This window comes from Barbus barbus (assembly GCF_936440315.1).
Source record: "Barbus barbus genome assembly, chromosome: 29".
NCBI lineage: Eukaryota > Metazoa > Chordata > Actinopteri > Cypriniformes > Cyprinidae > Barbus > Barbus barbus.
The window spans coordinates 5,880,280-5,895,367 of NC_136757.1; the positions used below are offsets into that span (position 1 = coordinate 5,880,280).

The 15,088-nt window shown below is 37.1% G+C and overlaps 2 protein-coding genes across 3 annotated transcripts in view; both read right to left on the bottom strand.

Annotated features, from left to right (window-relative positions):
• The window catches only part of LOC306849172 (uncharacterized protein), a 419,330-nt gene that overhangs the window by 16,091 nt on the left and 388,151 nt on the right, over positions 1–15,088 (bottom strand). The window lies entirely within an intron of this gene.
• LOC306849170 (dynamin-1-like protein) overlaps positions 1–15,088 on the bottom strand; it is a 38,716-nt gene that overhangs the window by 6,682 nt on the left and 16,946 nt on the right. For both annotated transcript variants that reach the window (XM_079384026.1, XM_079384027.1), the window contains 7 exons: positions 6,759–7,097; positions 4,730–4,850; positions 2,685–2,840; positions 1,261–1,350; positions 459–557; positions 254–367; positions 55–164 (listed from right to left, as the gene is read on the bottom strand). In XM_079384026.1, the coding sequence (XP_079240152.1) occupies positions 55–164; positions 254–367; positions 459–557; positions 1,261–1,350; positions 2,685–2,840; positions 4,730–4,850; positions 6,759–7,097 (1,029 nt within the window). The remainder of the gene's footprint in view (positions 1–54; positions 165–253; positions 368–458; positions 558–1,260; positions 1,351–2,684; positions 2,841–4,729; positions 4,851–6,758; positions 7,098–15,088) is intronic.

Sequence of the window (15,088 nt, forward strand, 5' to 3'; positions counted from 1 at the left end):
ATCAGATGCGAATTGACTCCTGTTCATCCAGTTATTTGGCACTATGAATCTGACCTGTCCTGGATGCTCTTGCGCACGATCAGGAAGTAGCACTTGATGAGCCGCTGGATGACTTCACAGTCCCTCTGCTCTCGAGTGCTCAGCTTGCGGGATGTTGGCACGGCCTACAGAAACATTTTCAAAAGTTGTTAATTTTTCACGGTTTTCTCTGAATATGCAGGTACTGTTGGCTTCTATAGTTATGAGATAGTACCGTGTCCAGCAGGTTGATGGCTTTAGTGGGACTCCCAAATCCCGGCACGGTGCCTATGTCCTCTGACAGCATCTTCTCATTCTTCCATCGCTTGCCTCCATCCCCAGCCTCCGCCTGTGAAAGAGATGACAAAACAAAAACTAATCCTGTTTGGATTTGGAGAGAGAGAGCGAGAGAGACGGAGAGACAGTGAGAGTTTCAGTACCTGCTGGCTGTTGACAGATGCAGACACTTGGGCAGCGTCTGTGAAATCAGGATGTTTGGTGTTTATATAGGCCAACTCGATTGCAACTAGATTATGAACCTGAGAAGAACACATTTTCAGAATTAGCCAAAACTGTGCTATGATTGTGTCATGGCCAATATTAACATTATACACTATTTTATCTTAATAAATTTAGAATACAACGCTAAAAATTCAAATCAATTATGATTTTACCATTTACCACTGTTTTTGTTTGGTGAATATCCGATCTGTGGATTTTTGGTGAAATCCAGTTATTTCAAGGAATTTTGTGTGAGAGTGAATTATTTATCCACACAGATTTAGCAGTTTAACTCACAATGTGAATTTAGCCAGCAAAACAATATAATGTATTGCATGAAAAATGCATATTTATTTTGTTCTGATTTGATGAAGATTGTAAACATGTAAAAATAAGGGGAATGGGCATACACAATTACAAATCCAATAGCAACCTCATAAGATCACACTTACTTTTAAGGTCCAGTTCTCACTATTAACTAACTATTAACTATGATTATTGCTCCAATAAACTCCTAATTACTGCTTATTAATAGTAAGGTAGTAAATTGTTAAGTTTAGATATGAGGTAGAGATTAGGGATGTAGAATATGTGCTTTATTAATACTAATAAACAGCCAATATTTTAGTAATACGCATGCTGATAAGCAACTTGTTAATAGAGAGAACTGCTCCCTAAACTAGCCCTCCAGGCAAGTGTAAGTGGTTGGTGTGACCTGCAGCTACAGGCATGTGCTCCTACCATCTCATTGGTAATGGGCAGGCGTTTCCTGAGTAAGCTGGTAACCACCTCTACAATCGAGTCATGCAGTTTGGGAAATCGCAAGAGCTCCTTCGGATATAAACACACACACACACACACACACACACACATACATACAACAGGTCAGCTGTCAATTATTTACAGCATTTTTACACTTCCTGTGTGGAAGAATAATATTCACAGAACACATTTCTGCATCAAAACTGTTCTTCGCTTTCGCTCCAGCATACATGATTCTGACGTTAAATGTATGTATATAATAAAGGAAACTGAAAAAATGTTTAATGTAAAACAAATGTACACAGTGAAGGCAGCAGGACAGAGAAGATAAGAGCAGAATGAGGAGCAGAATCCTAATGCAGGCTGTTCTGAGTGTCTGTGTGTGTGTGTGTGTGTGTGTGTGTGTGTCAATCTGTTGTGCCGCTAAAAAGCTTTCACTCTCCTCTTCACATTTCAATTTGTAGAAATGGGAAACAGAATTTGTCATGCTTGTTTGAAATAACAGAGTTTGATGGACTATGCAGAAAACGTTCTTACATTCATGTCGCAATGCTTCCTCCCTAGTTCATCCAAAACATTTATGAGTCACAAAATGCACTACTCAAAAATGGTACTGGTATCGACAGCATTAAAGGAATAGTTCACCCAGAAAATACATTTGCTGAAAATGCACTCACCATCAGTCCATGCAAGATGTAGATGAGTTTGTTACTTCATCAGAAGAGATTTGAAGAAATGTAGCATTACACCACTTGCTCAGCAATGGATGCTCTGCAGTGAATGGGTGCCGTCAGAATGAGAGTCCAAACAGCTGATGAAAACATCACAATAATACACACCACTCCAGTCCATCAATTAATGTTTTATGAAGCTTAGGAGAAACAAATAGTTTTTTACTTCAAACCATTGCTTCCAACTAAAATAAACTCTCTCTGCCCATAATAATGCTTTCTCCAGAGAAAAAGTCGTTTTGTCTGAATCAGGTGACAAATATGCAAAGATCAAACACTGTTTACAAGTGCAAACAATCCAAAACGGTTCTAAACAAATATGTCCTTAGATTTTGGGCAGAAGTGACAGTTTAAAAGTTAAAATGCCTTAATGATGGATGTGTTTCTTATAAACACGCAGCTTTTGGCTTCATAAGATGTTAATTGATGGACTGGAGTGGAGTGCTTGTGATGTTTTTATCAGCTGTTTGAACTCTCATTCTGACGGCACCCATTCACTGCAGAGCATCCATTGGTGAGCAAAATCACCTACATCTTGGATGGACTGATGGTGAATACCTTTTCAAGAAGTTTTATTATTTGAGTGAACTATTGCTTTAACATCTAACTACACGTTATAATATAAGCGTGGATGTTCTGCATCAAATACAGTATTAATAGTCAGTGAAGCACCTGTGTGCTGTAGGCAGAGCAGTGCTGGATGATTCTCTGAAGTTCCTCGTGTACGAGCTCCACACAGCGCAGGCTGGGCTCCTCCAGTCTCTTGATCTGTTTCTTCACCAGCAGCTCAAAACTGATCTCAGGAACAAACAGCGCCGGCCGAGGACCCTACATCCATCACAACAACCAAATACAATCAACCCACATCTAGTCTGCATCTGTTATATATTATTACATTTATTATTCTAAATATTTCAGACTTAAAAACAAATCTATACACTACCAGTCAAAAGTCTCGAATAATTAAGCTTTAATTATTAAGACCTAAATGTGTGTAATTTTCAGCACCTATCTAATCAAAAATATAGTAAAAACAGGAATATTGTAAACTATTATTACAATTTAACATTGCTGCTTTCTATTTGAATATATTTTAAAAAGTAATTTATTCCTGTGATCAAAGCTGAATTTTCAGCATCATTATTACTGCAGTCTAGTGTCACATGATCCTTCAGAAATCATAATCATATGCTGATTTGCTGCTCAGTTATCATCAGTTATAATTGGTTTTCAATTATTGATAATGTTTTTTATTATAAATGTTGAAAATAATTTAATTGTTTTGGAAACCATGATATATTTTTTCAGGATTTGTTGATAAATTGAAAGTACAAAAGAACAGCGCTTGTTTTAAATATACATCCTTTGTAATATTCTAAATGTATTTACCATAACTTTTGATGAATTTAATGCATTCACTTATTTTTTCTTTTGGTAGTGTATTAACAGTTTTCACAATTTTTTTTTTTTAAAGGGATCACCCTCATGTCATTCCAAACCAGTAAGACCTTCGTTCATCTTTGAAACACAAATTAAGATATTTTTGATGAAATCTGAGAGCTCTCTGACCCTGCATAGACAGCAATGCAACTGAAATGTTCCCAGACCCAGAAATGTAGCGAGGACATCGGTAAAATAGTCCATGTGACACAAATAATGCACTTTCTGCTGCTTACGTTGAAATGGTCTCCACAATGGCGGCGCGCCACGGCAGACATGACGAGGAGGAGAAGAACTGTTGAATAAAGTCATTATTTTTGTTTTCTTTGCGCACAAAATATATTCTCGTAGTTTCGTAAAATTACAGTTGATTCCATGTCACATATACTATTTTACCGATGTCCTTGCTATGTTTCTGGGTCTGGTAACATTTCAGTTGCGTTGCTGTCTATGCAGGGTCAGAGAGCTCTGAGATTTCATCAAAAATATCTTAATTTGTGTTTCAAAGATGAACGAAGGTCTTACTGGCTTGGAATGACATGAGGGCCAGTAATTAATGACAGAATTTTCATTTTTGGGTGAACTATCACTTTAAGTTGCGAAGCTGTTTTCAGCATTAATAATAATCATCAGAAACGTTTCTTGAGCATCAAATCAGCATCTTAGAATGATTTCTGAAGGATCATGTGACACTTAAGACTGGAGTAATGATGCAGAAATTCTGCTTTGCATCAGGAATAAATTACATTTTACAATATGTACAAATGCAAAACACCCATTTTAAATTGCTATAATATTTTACAATATTACAGTTTTTTTTTTTATCAAATAAGTCATCATAAAAGACTTCACTCTAAAACATTACAAATATCTTTTGAACAGTAGTGTAGTTATACACTACAGACATTTCCATGCATTTTCAATGACTTTTAAAGATTTGTTTTATTCTAAAAATGTAGAATTTTTGGAGGCCTGGAATTATTATATATATTTTTTAAATTCAGCATCTATTTGCATTTGCATTTGTTTCAAAAAATCATCAGGATGAGGACATGAATGCTATGCATTGTACCACAACACTGTGTCTCGGAAAAACCTTATTAGAAAATATTTGTCACTAGCCATGCAGTTTGGTGATGCAGAAACTGCTCATTTTACTTCGAAGAAAATGAGAAAAGGAAGTTGAGAAGATCCACAAAGATTTTCAAAAAGTACTGTATATGGTTATCTGTACACACACACACACACATGCATGCATAAACATGCAAATATCATACCGTAGCGTTTCGAATAGCTGTGAGAATGTCTAGCTCAGCGAGTCCTCCAAGTGGGTCAATAGACTGCAGGGTTCTTCCAAACGTCTCGTGAAATATATAACAGATGCGAGCTCCTCCACACCTGCAATTAACAAATTCACACACAATCCATGAAAATTAAAAATCATGCAGCTCTTTTGGGATTCACAGGCACGTTGGCACACAGGACTGGAGTCGGACCCAAACGTTCAGCCAGAAAACGTCAATACAAGGCACTTAATTAATCGATAGCTGGTGTGGACTTAGCCAGATAAGAGAGATGAACAGCATTTCATCCAACAGTGAACAGGGTGTAAATAAGGAGCTGGACAGACTCGCAGATTATCTGCCTGTCAGATTCAGCCAAGCAGGCAAAGTAAACATGGTGTGCTTGATATCTGTCATGAGTTTCAGTGTGAAAGTGACAGACTGAGACGCTGCCGAAGTCACAGAAAAAAAGATTTAGCAGGAAAGTAGCCGTGGTAATGACAGTATGTCAAACTCAATAGCATGGTGTAAGAAGGAAACCTTTATTAAGTGGCTTCACAAATGCTGTTCTTTGACTGTCTGATGATTATTGCGCTCATAAATGGCAAGAGCTTTCTCAGATCACAAGCTCAAGTCTAACTGGCCGGCTTTACTAAACTTTTCAATGGGATTTCTGTTTTTCAGTCCCCAAGTTTAACACCCAAATATGGACAGTTCACCCAAATATGTAAATTTTGCTATTGTTTACTCATCATCCACTAGTTCCAAACCTGTATCAGTTTTAATTTTATTTTGCTGAACACAACAGATATATTTTTTTGAAGAATTTTGGCAACCAAACAGTTGACGGCAGCCATTGACTTCCATAGTATAGAAAAAATACTTTGTAAATCAATGGCTACCATCAACTGTTTGGTGGAGGGTGAGTAAAAGATGACAATTTTAATTTTGGGGTCAAAGTCCTCTTAAAATGATTAAGTCTTATAATTAATAGTGCTACACTCTTGAGACTTTTTATGCCCTTAAATTTGATCAAAACTGAATATAAGACATTATATGGTCCTGCATTTTTAACCTGAAAAATTACAAGGTTAAAACACTTTTTAAACATTGAAACATACATGGATGAATCATTCACAGTAAGATTAAAAAAAAAATGGGCAAACAAAATCATTGGGGGGGGGGGGTAGTCATGAAAATGCAATTAAAAATAAAGAAATTTTTTCTACACTGACTGCTTGCAACCATGAGGAGCAAAATGTGACAAGCTACGTAATATTGCATTCATTATCGGCGATGTATCGCCTGTGATTATGAACACGATATTGCGTAGCTTGTCAGTGAACTACGGCTCTGTTTAGTAAATGCCGCTCCATCTGAAAGCATGTGATGGAGATTTACTACTAATCACAGAACCACAGAATCTGAGGACTACTTGACTATTTTTTGCTTTATGTGATGTTTAATTCGTCACATGATCCATCTTATGTCAGCTTGAGAGCTGTAGTTATGACACTGTGAGTGTTTCCGATGTTTATTTTAACTATAGTTTCTTGAAATATCAAATTGTTGAACTATGTTGGTAGTGATGGAACTTGTTACCATAGCTTGGGTAATCATGCTTTTGGGAAGCAAACCTCTTAATGATTCAAAATATTGTTTGTGGTAATAAACATTTGCTCTTAAAGGGACAGTTCACCCAAAAATGAACATTGTCATTGTTTACTCACCTCAAATTGTTCCAAACCTGTATGCGTTTCTTTATTCTACTGAAATAAAATATTTTTAAGAATGTTGGTAACCAAACAGTTGACAGTAGCCATTGACTTCCACAGTATGGAAAATAAATACTATGAAAGTCAATGGCTACCGTCAACAGTTTGGTCAAGGTGAAGTGAAGGCTGATTAAATGATGATAGAATTTTTAATTTTGGGAGAACTATGCCTTTAATGTAGAAAGACCTTTAGAGGCAATAAGATTGATTTGCAGAAACAACATCCTAATGGTGGTGCAGGTACTCACAATTCAGAGGTCTGGATGTGTCTGGCAGTGCCTTCGATGGTGTTGCAGTAGTCGGAGGCAAACTTAGTGACGATCTGCAGCAAAGTGGCACTCTGGTCTTCCACAGGCTGGCCGTAGCTGTTGAGTCGGTTCTGGTACTGGGCGGTGAGCACCGTGACTCGAGTCTTGAGCTCCGGGAGACAGTCTCTGATGTGATGCATGAGCAGTCGGCTCAGGGTGCGAGCCAGGTAGCGCGAGCCGCAGCGGGAGGCTAATGATGGGTAATGCCGCTGCAGGAACACCTGCTCGTCTTTGCAGGAGTCGGCGAGACTCTTTTGGGTGTTCAAATCATGTTGGCTCCTGGTGAAGGAAAAAAAAAAAAAAAAAGGATTATAGGACTGGGCAGTGAAAATTGGATCGAAGCCTGAAAAATTATAAAAGAAGTAGGAAGGCACCAGAGCGCATCCAAATTCAGTTTGCTCAACATCCTGTCTGATAAGATGCTTTCATCATGTAGGTTTTAGGCAGTATCTATTGCTTCTTTCTTATAATATCCCATAATCCTCTGTGTGTGTGATTCGGTGGTAGGGCACAAACATAAAAATCACATCTATTTACTTGGTTATCTCTGAAGCTCATTTGAATTTGTTCTAGATCATTAAACATGATGTTATGCAGCCTTGGTCTCTTCTTTTCAGGAATCAGGAACCTTTCAAAGCAATCTTTTGAGAAATTATAATAAATAAATAAATGACAAAAAAATTCAGTGACTGTAAAATTATTGACTGAGCAGCAAGGACACTAGCTTGGGTTTGTACAGTTTTTGAAAGTCTCTAATGCTCATCAGGGCTGCATTTATTTAATTAAATTTACAGTAAAAACAGAAATACTGTGAAAAATTATTTTCTATCTTAATATACTTTAAATGAATTTTCAGCATAATTTATCCAGTCTTCAGTGTCACGTGTTGCTTCAGAAATCATAATAATATGCTGATTTGCTGCTCAAGAAATATTTCTGATTATTACCCATGTTGAAAACAGTTGTGCTGCATATTTTTGTGCAAACAGTGATTGCCTTTTTTTCCTTTTTTTTTTTGCTGAATAGAAAGTTCACACCAAAATTTCAAATCTTTTATAACATTTTGAATGTCTTTAATGTCAAATTTAATGCATCCTTGCTGAGTAAAAATATTAAATTCTTTTTAAAAACAAACCTTACTGAACTCAAAGTTTCCTCAAAGATCTGCAGTGCATTCTTAGAGGATAGAGCTAAACTGAAAACTGTTAGTATACTGCCCACTACTGGAAAACACAAGTTTCTACCTTTGCTTCTGTTAACAAAGCCTGAAGTACTCTGCACATGCTAACTAGGAATGAAACACATTTTTACATTTTCTTAAGAAAACGTGTTTTGAATGGTTGCTAGGGCATTGCTAGGTGGTTGCTAGGGTGTTTCAGTGGGTTTGGTGTATTTGCTTATTGCAGGGTTTCTACACCAAACCCAGACAAGTTCAATGCACAGTATTTTATTAAAATTGCAATGCTAAACTATTACTTTTATGGATTACATGAGGTATACTTTCACACTTGCACTCACTACATACATTTTAAATACTTTAAATTCATAATATTGTCACTCTAGTATAATAATGTCAGTTATATATTTAGTGAAGATTATCAGGCAGTAACCTCAATCATAAAGTATTCGCCCATATGACATTATTTTCAGCATTATATAGTAGTCATCTGTAATCAATAGGGCAGTCATCTGCAGTGCAGATCCACTCACTGAATGCATTAGCTTTCTCAAAGTGATAATGTGCTTACAAGTAAAGAAGAAACCAAAAACACTTTATATATTCCTATATAACACTGCATATATTCCTTCTTTCCAATCATGGTTTGTTGTTGCATGATCACCAAACAGCACAGTACTGATTTAAAAGATGCACACACTCCCTGTATATGTTGTCGGTTTGAGGTACTCACACTCATTCATTTAATAAAGTTTAAGAAAAACAGTTTTGAGTAATGAAAATATGCGCCTTGAACTCATTCAGGCTTGTTAAAGGAAATCACTCAAAAATAAGTTTGTCTGTTCATCAGAACAGATTTGGAGAAATTTAGCATTACATCACTTGCTCACCAATGGATGCTCTGCAGTGAATGGGTGCCGTCAGAATGAGTCCAAACAGCTGATAAAACATCACAATAATCCACACCACTCCAGATTCATAATAAAGTATTTTTTAAACTTCAAACAGCTGCTTCCAGCTAAAATATCAATAATCCACAATAAAGCTTTCTCCAGTGAAAAAGTCCATCTCCCGTTGTCCCTCGCATCAAAATCCAAGGACATATCTGTTCATAAATTTTTTTGCTTGTAAACGGTGCTTGATCTGTGCATATTTCTCTCCTGATTCAGACAAGATACATTTTTCACTGAAGAAAGCAATATTACGGATGGAGAGAGTTTATTTAAACTTGGAACCAACAGTTTGAAGTTAAAAACCATCTTAAAGATGGATTTGTTTCTTACAAACACAGCTTTTCACTTTTGGGTGAACTGTTCCTTTAAATGATCACTAAATAATCATTAAACTGTTCCAAATGCCATCAAACACTCTGCTTTTTTTCTTTTTTTTTGTTAACAACTGTTTATTGAGTTTTATTTTGTGGAACAGTAGTACAAAACAAAAAGCAGCTGTACAAACTTAAAACCCACCCCACCCCTTGGTAGACTTAAAAATAATAAATAAATAAATAAAATAACATAAATAATAATAATAAACACATATTAATTAATATTAATAGATAAACAAATAACAATAAAATCATTTTTACAAAGATTTTAGAAAAGAAGACAACATTAAAAGCTGAATGCCATGAATTAACAGTTTTCATGTTAGCGCATGTTAGATTTACACTGCCTAAGCGGAACTCCCGAAAAAACAAGATGCTTCAATTTATACAGATAAACAATAGATTCCTCAATTGCTCTCCAAGACACAGAAGCGTCAGGATCAAACCAAACTGCTAAAGGGCGGAGGGAAAAGGCTTGAGCATACAGTCTAAAATTAGGGAAAGAAAGACCTCCATGTAATCTACATCGTTGTAAGGTAGTCAGTTTAATACAAGGACGTTTCCCATCCCATATATACCGTGAAACACATGCATCTAGTTTATTCCAGTAGCCAACCGGTGGAGCGAGAGGAATCATGGAAGAAAATAAATCAATACGTGGGAGAACATTCATTTTAATCACCGATATACGCGCCTGAAAATAAGTAGGAAGACGACACCAATTTTCCAAATCTTTGGCTGGAATACCATTATAGTTTTTTGAGACGATGTCCTGCAGGGAGGGAAAAACATCTATCCCCATGTACTTAAAGTTTTGAACCAATGGAATAGATATAGAAAGGGACATGGAATCAATTTTAGAATTGAGGGGATGTAAACAAGACTTACTCCAATTAATTTTAAACCCAGAGAGAGATGCAAAATGATCAAATAAATACAACACATGAGGAATGGAATGTGACAGCTTCTCCAAAAACAATAAGATATCATCAGCAAACAAAGAAATATGATGATGAGCATTCTGGATATTTATGGTAGTAATAGTTTCAAATTGTCGGACCGCTTGAGCTAAGGGTTCCAAGGATAGGGCAAATAACGGAGGAGAAAGCGGGCAAACCTGACGAGTACCTCTGTGTATAAAGAATGGGTTAGAGCGAACAGCACCTGAGAACAGTGGCTGCTGGATTGGGATACAGAACCTTTATTATATTTATGAAACTCGATCCCAGACCCAGATGCGGTAGAACCGCCCATAAATAGTTCCATTCTAGCTGATCGAAAGCTTTCATCGCATCTAGAGATAATACTGCACAAGGAGAGGGCAAACTATTATTTGAATTAATATGATATAACCTGCGTAAGTTATCCGAAGCTGAGCGAGATTGGTCATCATGAACTAGCCTATTCATATATTTCCCTAGATGACGAGATAGTACTTTAGCATATAATTTAACATCAGTCCCTATCAAAGAAAGTGGCCGGTAACTAGAACAGGAAGTCGGATCTTTATCTTTTTTTAACAAGAGAGAAATAACAGCTATATTAATAGATGGGTGAAATGAGCCTCGAGTAGCTGAAAAATTGATCATATCTAACATGAGGGGGCCTAAATCCGTCCAAAAAGTATAATACAATTTGATTGGAATGCCATCTATCCCTGGGGATTTCCCCTTGTTCATAGATCGAATTGCTGACTCCAGCTCCTGAAGAGAGATCGGTTCAGCCAGGTATTCCGAATCTGAATCTGACAGCCTAGATAAATCAAGGTTGGACCGAAAAGATGCAAAAGAGCCAGGGTCACCATCAGCAGAAGTACTATAGAGTTAGAGTAAAAAGAGTAAAAGGCAATATTAATGTCTTTTGGGTCTGTCATAATGAGCCCAGATTGGGTATATTAGCTGAAATATTAGCAAACTTTTCACTGTTGCGTAATCTTAGGGCTAAAAGGTGGCTTGGTCTACTCCCTTGAAAATAATAATCCTGCCTGGATCTTTGGATCAGGAATTCTTCCCTGGATCTCAGTAATGAATTGAGTTTGGACCTAACCGCCATGATTTTACTGAGTGTATTGTCTAAGAAACAACGCTGATTATCTCTAGTCAGATTCTGGAGCTGTGATTCGACTATCTTTTTGTGTCGGTTTTTCTGAAGGAAAGAGGCATATACAATTTAGTTATTCCTTATAAACCCTTTCACTGCATTCCAAAGTGTTCGAGGATCATCCACTGAACCTTGGTTAATTTCAATAAACTCAGCAAATTTATTTCTGAATTGACTGCAAAAATTAAAATATTTAGGGTTAAATATCCATCTAGTGGCACGAGATGGCCGAGGGATCAGAGATAATCTGCACAAATTTCCATCATGATCCGACAGAGATAAGGAACAGATATCGGCATCACGAACAGCTGAAGATAAAGAAGTAGAAATTAAAATATAGTCAATTCGCGAATAGGATTTATGAGTAGCAGAAAAGAAAGTGAAAGACTTAGCAGAAGGGTTTAATAAACGCCAACTATCCACCAACGAGGATGAGGTTACACATTGCCGAAGTTTGTCAGAACACAAAGCTTGAGAGTGATTCCTCTGGTCCAGATCTATCTAGGATATGAGACATTACAGAATTCATATCTGCACCCAATACAATTTCAAAATCTGAAAACTTCAAGAGATAGGTTGACAAAACAGAGAAAAAGTAGGGTCAGGAGTACAAGGGGCATAAACTGAGAGAAATACAATATTCCTATTCGCCACTATTGTTTTTATACGTGTTATTCTACCATCTGTATCACAGCCTTTATCTAAAATAGTAATATTTTATCTAAAATAGTAATACACCCTTGGTTTTAGTATCCGAAGATGAGTGAGATACCACTTTATAAAACTTATTATTACACCTGTGTATATCCTCCTCTCTCAAATGGGATTCTTGAACTAACACTATATCAATCTTTCTTCTTCGCAAAAAATCCAGAAAACCTTTACGTTTGTGAGGGCCATTTAGCCCATTAATATTACAACTCAGAATATTAAGGTCAGTCATAGAATGAATGAATGAATGATGCATTTATATAGCGCTTTATTGTGTATTGCAGGGCTGCAACAACTAATCGCTAAAATCGATAATAATCGATTATGAAAATCGTTGTCAACGAATGTCATTGTCGATTAGTTGGTCTGCTCACGTCACGGGGAGCGTTACTGATGACGTCACTTTCATGACAACAGTCACACGCGAAATGGCAGAGAGTAACGTTAATCGGAGAGAAATGAGTAGGACAGATCAATCGGCGGCAGAAAAAAGTGTGCGCCCCAAGTCATCTAAGGCATGGGAGCATTTTACATTAAATGCAGCAAATAAGACTGTAATCTGCAAGTTATGCAAAGCTGAGCTTGTGTGGCATGGAAGTACCACAGTGATGCACGAACACATGAAGAGGAAACACGTTGGTGTCACGGATGAAGGTGAAACATCAGCACGGTAAGCAACTGTATATCCTCATTACATGAAGATGTGAAAATAGTATAGTCTGGTTTAATAATTCAATACTACTGTGTAAACAGCTTTGTTTACCAACTTCGGGACAGTCACACTATCTATTTTGTCTCGAGCATCAGGTTGCGCAATCAGTTCAATAGCAGTTCGCTCGCAACATATGTGATGGATTAAAATAGCTCTACCGCAGAAATAGGTTAAATTAAATGGTTAAAGGCAAATTAAATATAAAGGCAGTTAATAACAGCAGTAATAAAAGATTGTTTTTTAGTCACTGTAGTCAGTGGTTTTTAGCGAATGCATAATTTTTCCTGTCCTGAGTTTATTGATTTAAAAACGATTGTTTTGCTTCCGCTAAAGAAAATAGTCCATTCCGTCTCTACGGTTAGAATTCTGCGTCCATAGCAACACTCTGTTTTTCATGGCAACGATGTGTTATATTTTGCATCGTGCGGTCTGTTATCAAGAAATAACACACCGACCGCATTCTACATTGGAATTCAACCAAGCCATGTAATAAAAAGTTTTAATTGCTTTTCAAACGCGATCTACTGCGGCTCTACTACGTTCACACGCTTGTTTTCAGTCTTTCTATATCTAATTTATCAGTATATCCTTATAATTAATTTAATTTTAAATAAAAAAATTATTGATTATATATTTTAGATGTTTTGGTTTATATCTTCACATCTGAACATCATGTCTGTGTAAATTTGTTTTACCAAAAATTGTTAAAACATAATATGTTGTATATAATTTTGATTTTCTTTTTACATTAATCATGGTTGTCAACTTGCCAACAGTAATTATCATTTAAAACAATGCAAATATTGATTTACACATAAATTGTTTTTCCTTGCAAACTCAAATGCTGTTTTTTTTATTTCAGAAAGAAACAGCTCACCATGAGTGAGTTTGTTCAGAGGAGAAATCCCCCATGCACTCCTCAACAAGCAGCCTTTGTAACAGATGCCATACTTAATATGTTGGTAACTGACATGCGGCCAATGTCAATGGTGGAAGATGAAGGATTCAAAAAAATGGTCAGCACACTCAACCCAGGATACATTCTTCCCTCAAGGACCCACTTCACAAAATTAATGGAGAGGAAGTATCAGGAGGCATTCCAAAAAATTAAGAGTGCTATAAACACCACCAACAGTAGAATGGCTTTAACTACTGATATATGGACAAGTGTTGCCACTGAAGCTTACCTTGGCATTACATGCCATTACATTGGGAATGACTGGAAGATGACATCTGTCTGCCTTACCACCATGCCACTCGAAGACAGACATACCTCAACCAACATTGCAGAGTGGTTGGAAGAAGTAGCAGTCAAGTTTGAAATCCCCTCTGAGAAAATTTGTGCCATTGTACATGACAATGGTGCGAACATTGTGGCTGCTGCAAAATTACTGGAGGAGAAACATGGGTGGAGCAGTATACGCTGCACTGGCCACACCTTGCAGTTGGTGATTAATGCTGCATTAAAGAACACAGGCATTCAAAGAGCTGTTGAAGCTGCAAGATGTCTTGTGGAGCATTTAAAAAAAAGTGAGCAAGCCTGCAGCAAGCTGAAAGACAAACAGAAACAAATGGGCACACCTGAGCATAAACTTGTTCAGGATGTAAGTACTAGATGGAACAGTACATTCTACATGATTAACAGACTGATTGAACAGAGGTGGCCTGTAACTGCAACTCTATTGCAACTCTATGGCCTTTTAAATCCAGCAGAGCGTCAGCGAATTGGTAGAACGTCAGCGCCGACGCGTGGCGTAGTGATGTCACCTACAACGAAACAGCCAATGATCACAACCTACGGGTATGAATGGAAACATACAACAGCGCAAAAAAAAAAAAACAATACACAAGTCCACGTGGAACGTAACACTGACCCATCCCTCACTCACAGAGACAAACGCTATCTTGACTTGAAACCAGACCAGTGGAGTCTGCTTGAAGAGCTTTGCACTGCTCTTAAGCCATTTGAATGTGCTACTGTTTTTATGAGTGGGCAGGAATATATAACAGTCTCTTCCTTGCCTCCACTTGTGAAAGGGCTCTTGAAGTCCACTGAAGGTGCAGCCTACGATTCAGCTTCAGTGAAGTCCTTCCAAGTCACAGCAGTTGAGCAGCTTCAAAACAGATGGAAGGAAACACTCTTTGATCAGGTAGATAATCCTGTGGTTCTCTCCACTGCTCTGGACCCAAGGTTCAGAAGACTGAAATTTCTGTCACCTGAGCAAATTATAACTGTTCAAGCT